The sequence below is a fragment of the Oncorhynchus mykiss genome, chromosome 1 (assembly GCF_057628025.1).
Source record: "Oncorhynchus mykiss isolate SJ-2025 chromosome 1, ASM5762802v1, whole genome shotgun sequence".
NCBI classification, from domain to species: Eukaryota; Metazoa; Chordata; class Actinopteri; order Salmoniformes; family Salmonidae; genus Oncorhynchus; species Oncorhynchus mykiss.
Genome location: NC_143022.1, coordinates 4,645,001 through 4,652,500, shown reverse-complemented (window position 1 = coordinate 4,652,500; position 7,500 = coordinate 4,645,001). Strand labels below are relative to the sequence as shown.

The 7,500-nt window shown below is 54.6% G+C and overlaps 1 protein-coding gene across 5 annotated transcripts in view; it reads left to right on the top strand.

Annotated features, from left to right (window-relative positions):
- The window catches only part of LOC110524992 (sushi, nidogen and EGF-like domain-containing protein 1), a 155,577-nt gene that overhangs the window by 52,683 nt on the left and 95,394 nt on the right, over nt 1-7,500 (top strand). For 4 of the 5 annotated variants that reach the window (XM_090233026.1, XM_090233064.1, XM_090233175.1 and 1 more), the window contains 2 exons: nt 3,122-3,235; nt 7,125-7,238. The exons of the other annotated variant lie outside the window; for it this stretch is intronic. In XM_090233026.1, the coding sequence (XP_090089152.1) occupies nt 3,122-3,235; nt 7,125-7,238 (228 nt within the window). The remainder of the gene's footprint in view (nt 1-3,121; nt 3,236-7,124; nt 7,239-7,500) is intronic. 5 annotated transcript variants of the gene reach the window in all.

Here is a 7,500-nt window from a genome sequence, read left to right as displayed (position 1 = left end):
ATCATCTGATATCTCAAAGTGCTGTACAGAAACCCAGCCCAAAACCCCAAACTGCAAGCAATGCAGGTGTAGAAGCATGGTGGCTAGGAAAAACTCCCTAGAAAGGCCAAAACCTAGAGAGGAACCAGGCTATGTGGGGTGGCCAGTCCTCTTCTGGCTGTACCGGGTGTAGATTATAGCAGAACATGGCCAAGATGTTCAAATGTTCATAGATGACCAGCAGGGTCAAATAATAATAATCACAGTAGTTGTCGAGGGTGCAGCAAGTCAGCACCTCAGGAGTAAATGTCAGTTGGCTTTTCATAGCTGATCATTCAGAGTTAGAGACAGCAGGTGCTGTGGAGAGAGAGTCCAAAACAGCAGGTCTGGGACAGGTAGCATGACCAGTGAGCAGGTCAGTGTTCCATAGCCGCAGGCAGAACAGTTGAAACTGGAGCAGCAGCACGGCCAGGTGGACTGGGGACAGCAAGGAGTCATCAGGCCAGGTAGTCCTGAGGCATGGTCCTAGGGCTCAGGTCCTCAGAGATAGAGAAAGAAAGAGTCCCACTCCTCTCTCCTCTCTGGTCTTCTCTGTCCCTCTCCTCTCTCCTCTCTGGTCTTCTCTGTCCCTCTCCTCTCTCCTCTCTGGTCTTCTCTGTCCCTCTCCTCTCTCCTCTCTGGTCTTCTCTGTCCCTCTCCTCTCTCCTCTCTGGTCTTCTCTGTCCCTCTCCTCTCTCCTCTCTGGTCTTCTCTCTCCCTCTCCTCTCTCCTCTGGTCTTCTCTGTCCCTCTCCTCTCTCCTCTCTCCTCTCTGGTCTTCTCTGTTCCACTCCTCTCTGGTCTCTGTCCCTCTCCTCTCTCCTCTCTGGTCTCTGTCCCTCTCCTCTCTCCTCTCTGGTCTTCTCTGTCCCTCTCCTCTCTCCTCTCTGGTCTTCTCTGTTCCACTCCTCTCTCCTCTCTTCTCTGGTCTCTGTCCCACTAGTCTCTCCTCTCTGGTCTCTGTCCCATTCTGCTCTCTCCTCTCTGGTCTTCTCTGTCCCTCTCATCTCTCCTCTCTGGTCTTCTCTGTCCCTCTCCTCTGTCCCCTCTGGTCTTCTTTGTCTCTCTCCTCTCTCCTCTCTGGTCTTCTCTGTCCCTCTCCTCTCTTCCCTCTGGTCTTCTCTGTCCCTCTCCTCTCTCCTCTCTGGTCTCTGTCCCTCTCCTCTCTCCTCTCTGGTCTCTGTTCCACTCGTCTCTCCTCTCTGGTCTCTGTTCCACTTCTCTCTGGTCTCTGTTCCACTTATCTCTGGTCTCTGTTCCACTCCTCTCTCTGCTCTGGTCTTCTCTGTCCCTCTCCTCTCTCCTCTCTGGTCTCTGTCCCTCTCCTCTCTCCTCTCTGGTCTCTGTCCCTCTCCTCTCTCCTCTCTGGTCTCTGTCCCATTCTGCTCTCCTCTCTGGTCTTCTCTGTCCCTCTCCTCTCTCCTCTCTGGTCTCTGTTCCACTCGTCTCTCCTCTCTGGTCTCTGTTCCACTCCTGGTCTTCTCTGTCCCTCTCCTCTCTCCTCTCTCCTCTCTGGTCTTCTCTGTTCCACTCCTCTCTGGTCTCTGTCCCTCTCCTCTCTCCTCTCTGGTCTCTGTCCCTCTCCTCTCTCCTCTCTGGTCTCTGTCCCTCTCCTCTCTCCTCTCTGGTCTCTGTTCCACTCGTCTCTCCTCTCTGGTCTTCTCTGTCCCTCTCCTCTCTCCTCTCTCCTCTCTGGTCTTCTCTGTTCCACTCCTCTCTCCGCTCTGGTCTTCTCTGTCCCTCTCCTCTCTCCTCTCTGGTCTCTGTCCCTCTCCTCTCTCCTCTCTGGTCTCTGTCCCTCTACTCTCTCCTCTCTGGTCTCTGTCCCATTCTGCTATCCTCTCTGGTCTTCTCTGTCCCTCTCCTCTCTCCTCTCTGGTCTCTGTTCCACTCGTCTCTCCTCTCTGGTCTCTGTTCCACTTCTCTCTGGTCTCTGTTCCACTTCTCTCTGGTCTCTGTTCCACTCCTCTCTCCGCTCTGGTCTTCTCTGTCCCTCTCCTCTCTCCTCTCTCCTCTCTGGTCTTCTCTGTTCCACTCCTCTCTGGTCTCTGTCCCTCTCCTCTCTCCTCTCTGGTCTCTGTCCCTCTCCTCTCTCCTCTCTGGTCTCTGTCCCTCTCCTCTCTCCTCTCTGGTCTCTGTCCCACTCGTCTCTCCTCTCTGGTCTTCTCTGTTCCACTCGTCTCTCCTCTCTGGTCTTCTCTGTTCCACTCCTCTCTGGTCTCTGTCCCAGTTCCTCTCTCCTCTCTGGTCTTCTCTGTCCCTCTCCTCTCTCCTCTCTGGTCATCTCTGTCCCTCTCCTCTCTCCTCTCTGGTCTTCTCTGTCTCATTCTGCTCTCCTCTCTGGTCTTCTCTGTCCCACTCCTCTCTCCTCTCTGGTCTCTGTCCCTCTCCTCTCTCCTCTATGGTCTTCTCTGTCCCTCTCCTCTCTGGTCTTCTCTGCTCCATGCTCTGCTGGGCCAGGAAAGAGGATGTCAGCTTGTAAAAACTAGATTTCATCTGACCTGCCAATGCACAACCTGATAAGATATTTCCTTTAGGGTCATCTCCTTGTAATATGCATACCAGGTCAATGACAGGTCTCTCTGCTCCTCCTGCCAGGGATCTCTGCTCCTCATGCCAGGTCTCTCTGCTCCTCCTGTCAGGGTTCTCTGCTCTTCCTGCCAGGTCTCTCTGCTCCTCCTGCCAGTTTTCTCTGCTCCTCCTGTCAGCTCTCTGCTCCTCCTGACAGGGTTCTCTGCTCCTCATGCCAGGTCTCTTTACTCCTCCTGCCAGGTCTCTCTCCTCCTCCTGCCAGGTCTCTCTCCTCCTCCTGCCAGGTCTCTCTCCTCCTCCTTCCAGGTCTCTCTCCTCCTCCTGCCAGGTCTCTCTCCTCCTCCTGCCAGGTCTCCTAGTAACACTCCTCTTGGACAATTCATCACCTTCTACTAAATCAGCCTGGGTTTATTCAGTCCTGAATGTGTTGATACTGCAGTCACCCTATTCATCCTCATGTCTCTCTGTCGCTCTGTCTCTGTGTGTGTGTGTGTGTGTGTGTGTGTGTGTGTGTGTGTGTGTGTGTGTGTGTGTGTGTGTGTGTGTGTGTGTGTGTGTGTGTGTGTGTGTAGATGTGGAGGAGTGCTCGTCATATCCATGTCAGAACGGAGGTACCTGCTCAGACCAGGTTAACGGCTTCATCTGCCAGTGTCCACCTGGGTTTACAGGGACAGTCTGCCAAACAGGTACAGTACCCTCTCTCCCTCCCTTGCTCCTTACTCTACCTTTACCCCAATCACACAACCATCTGTCCCACAACCTTGTTCCTCTCTGTTCTCCCTTTCTCCTCTCCTCTCTCTCTCTCCTCTCCTCTCTGTCTCTCTCTCTCTCTCCCTCCCTTTCTCCTTACTCTACCTTTACCCCAATCAAATGTATTTATATAGCCCTTCTTACATCATCTGATATCTCAAAGTGCTGTACAGAAACCCAGCCCAAAACCCCACACAGCAAGCAATGCAGGTGTAGAAGCATGGTGGCTAGGAAAAACTCCCTAGAAAGACCAAAACCTAGGAAGAAACCTAGAGAGGAACCAGGCTCTGAGGGGTGGCCAGTCCTCTTCTGGCTGTGCCGGGTGGAGATTATAACAGAACATGGCCAAGATGTTCAAATGTTCATAGATGACCAGCAGGGTCAAATAATAATAATCACAGTAGTTGTCGAGGGTGCAGCAAGTCAGCACCTCAGGAGTAAATGTCAGTTGGCTTTTCATAGCTGATCATTCAGAGTTAGAGACAGCAGGTGCTGTGGAGAGAGAGTCCAAAACAGCAGGTCTGGGACAGGTAGCATGACCAGTGAGCAGGTCAGTGTTCCATAGCCGCAGGCAGAACAGTTGAAACTGGAGCAGCAGCACGGCCAGGTGGACTGGGGACAGCAAGGAGTCATCAGGCAAGGTAGTCCTGAGGCATGGTCCTAGGGCTCAGGTCCTCAGAGATAGAGAATGAAAGAGTCCCTCTCCTTTCTCCTCTCTGGTCTTCTCTGTCCCTCTCCTCTCTCCTCTCTGGTCTTCTCTGTCCCTCTCCTCTCTCCACTCTGGTCTTCTCTGTCCCTCTCCTCTCTCCTCTCTGGTCTTCTCTGTCCCTCTCCTCTCTCCTCTCTGGTCTCTGTCTCTCTCCTCTCTCCTCTCTGGTCTTCTCTGTCCCTCTCCTCTCTCCTCTCTCCTCTCTGGTCTTCTCTGTTCCACTCCTCTCTGGTCTCTGTCCCTCTCCTCTTTCCTCTCTGGTCTCTGTCCCTCTCCTCTCTCCTCTCTGGTCTTCTCTGTCCCTCTCCTCTCTCCTCTCTGGTCTTCTCTGTCCCACTCCTCTGCTCCTCTCTGGTCTCTGTCCCTCTCCTCTCTCCTCTCTGGTCTCTGTCCCTCTCCTCTTTCCTCTCTGGTCTCTGTCCCTCTCCTCTCTCCTCTCTGGTCTTCTCTGTCCCTCTCCTCTCTCCTCTCTGGTCTCTGTCCCTCTCCTCTCTCCTCTCTGGTCTCTGTCCCTCTCCTCTGCTCCTCTCTGGTCTCTGTCCCACTCGTCTCTCCTCTCTGGTCTTCTCTGTTCCACTCCTCTCTGGTCTCTGTCCCAGTTCGTCTCTCCTCTCTGGTCTTCTCTGTCCCTCTCCTCTCTCCTCTCTGGTCTCTGTCTCTCTCCTCTCTCCTCTCTGGTCTTCTCTGTCCCTCTCCTCTCTACTCTCTCCTCTCTGTTCTTCTCTGTTCCACTCCTCTCTGGTCTCTGTCCCTCTCCTCTTTCCTCTCTGGTCTTCTCTGTCCCTCTCCTCTCTCCTCTCTGGTCTTCTCTGTCCCTCTCCTCTCTCCTCTCTGGTCTTCTCTGTCCCACTCCTCTGCTCCTCTCTGGTCTCTGTCCCTCTCCTCTCTCCTCTCTGGTCTCTGTCCCTCTCCTCTTTCCTCTCTGGTCTCTGTCCCTCTCCTCTCTCCTCTCTGGTCTTCTCTGTCCCTCTCCTCTCTCCTCTCTGGTCTCTGTCCCTCTCCTCTCTCCTCTCTGGTCTCTGTCCCTCTCCTCTGCTCCTCTCTGGTCTCTGTCCCACTCGTCTCTCCTCTCTGGTCTTCTCTGTTCCACTCCTCTCTGGTCTCTGTCCCAGTTCCTCTCTCCTCTCTGGTCTTCTCTGTCCCTCTCCTCTCTCTTCTCTGGTCTTCTCTGTCCCTCTCCTCTCTGGTCTTCTCTGTCCCTCTCCTCTCGCCTCTCTGGTCTTCTCTGTCCCTCTCCTCTCTGGTCTTCTCTGCTCCATGCTCTGCTGGGCCAGGAAAGAGGATGTCAGCTTGTAAAAGCTAGATTTCATCTGACCTGCCAATGCACAACCTGATAAGATATTTCCTTTAGGGTCATCTCCTTGTAATATGCATACCAGGTCAATGACAGGTCTCTCTGCTCTTCCTGCCAGGTCTCTCTGCTCCTCATGCCAGGTCTCTCGGCTCCTCCTGTCAGGGTTCTCTGCTCCTCCTGCCAGGTCTCTCTGCTCCCCCTGCCAGGTTTCTCTGCTCCTCCTGTCAGCTCTCTGCTCCTCCTGACAGGGTTCTCTGCTCCTCATGCCAGGTCTCTCTGCTCCTCCTGTCAGGGTTCTCTGCTCCTCCTGCCAGGTCTCTCTGCTCCTCCTGCCAAGTCTCTCTGCTCCTCCTGCCAGGTCTCTCTGCTCCTCCTGCCAGGTCTCTCTACTCCTCCTGCCAGGTCTCTTTACTCTTCCTGCCAGGTCTCTCTTCTCCTCCTGCCAGGTCTCTCTGCTCCTCCTGCCAGGTCTCTCTACTCCTCCTGCTAGGTCTCTTTACTCCTCCTGCCAGGTCTCTCTGCTCCTCCTGCCAGGTCTCTCTGCTCCTGCCAGGTCTCTCTGTAACACTACTCCTGCCAGGTCTCTCTGTAACACTCCTCCTGCCAGGTCTCTCTGCTCCTCATGCCAGGTCTCTCTGCTCCTCCTGCCAGGTCTCTCTACTCCTCCTGCCAGGTCTCTCTGCTCCTCCTGCCAGGTCTCTCTGCTCCTCCTGCCAGGTCTCTCTACTCCTTCTGCCAGGTCTCTCTGCTCCTCCTGCCAGGTCTCTCCGTAACACTCCTCCTGCCAGGTCTCTCTGCTCCTCCTGCCAGGTCTCTCTGTAACACTCCTCCTGCCAGGTCTCTCTGCTCCTCATGCCAGGTCTCTCTGCTCCTCCTGCCAGGTCTCTCTACTCCTCCTGCCAGGTCTCTCTACCCCTCCTGCCAGGTCTCTCTGCTCCTCCTGCCAGGTCTCTCCGTAACACTCCTTCTGCCAGGTCTCTCAGTAACACTCCTCCTGCCAGGTCTCTCTGCTCCTCCTGCCAGGTCTCTCTGCTCCTCCTGCCAGGTCTCTCTGTAACACTCCTCCTGCCAGGTCTCTCTGCTCCTCCTGCCAGGTCTCTCAGTAACACTCCTCCTGCCAGGTCTCTCTGCTCCTCCAGCCAGGTCTCTCTACTCCTCCTGCTAGGTCTCTTTACTCCTCCTGCCAGGTCTCTCTGCTCCTCTTGCCAGGTCTCTCTGTAACACACCTCCTGCCAGGTCTCTCTGTAACACTCCTCCTGCCAGGTCTCTCTGTATCACTCCTCCTTCCAGGTCTCTCTGCTCCTCCTGCCAGGTCTCTCTGTAACACTCCTCCTGCCAGGTCTCTCTGCTCCTCATGCCAGGTCTCTCTGCTCCTCCTGCCAGGTCTCTCTACTCCTCCTTCCAGGTCTCTCTACTCCTCCTGCCAGGTCTCTCTGCTCCTGCTGCCAGGTCTCTCCGTAACACTCCTTCTGCCAGGTCTCTCTGTAACACTCCTCCTGCCAGGTCTCTCTGCTCCTCCTCTCAGGTCTCTCTGCTCCTCCTGCCAGGTCTCTCTGTAACACTCCTCCTGCCAGGTCTCTCTCCTCCTCCTGCCAGGTCTCTCTCCTCCTCCTGCCAGGTCTCCTAGTAACACTCCTCTTGGACAATTCATCACCTTCTACTAAATCAGCCTGGGTTTATTCAGTCCTGTATGTGTTGATACTGCAGTCACCCTATTCATCCTCATGTCTCTCTGTCTCTCTGTCTCTGTGTGTGTGTGCGTGTGTGCGTGTGTGCGTGTGTGTGTGTGTGTGTGTGTGTGTGTGTGTGTGTGTGTGTGTAGATGTAGAGGAGTGCTCGTCATATCCATGTCAGAACGGAGGTACCTGCTCAGACCAGGTTAACGGCTTCATCTGCCAGTGTCCACCTGGGTTTACAGGGACAGTCTGCCAAACAGGTACAGTACCCTCTCTCCCTCCCTTGCTCCTTACTCTACCTTTACCCCAATCACACAACCATCTGTCCCACAACCTTGTTGTGAGAAGAAGAGGGAGAACCTCTGTTCTCCCTTAGTCCTCTCCTCTCTTTCTGTCTCTCTCTCCTCTCCTCTCTGTCTCTCTCCTCTCCTCTCCTCTCTGTCATCCCTCTCCTCTCTGTCTGTCTCTCTCCTCTCCTCTCTGTTCTCCCTCTCCTCTCTGTTCTCCCTTTCTCCTCTCCTC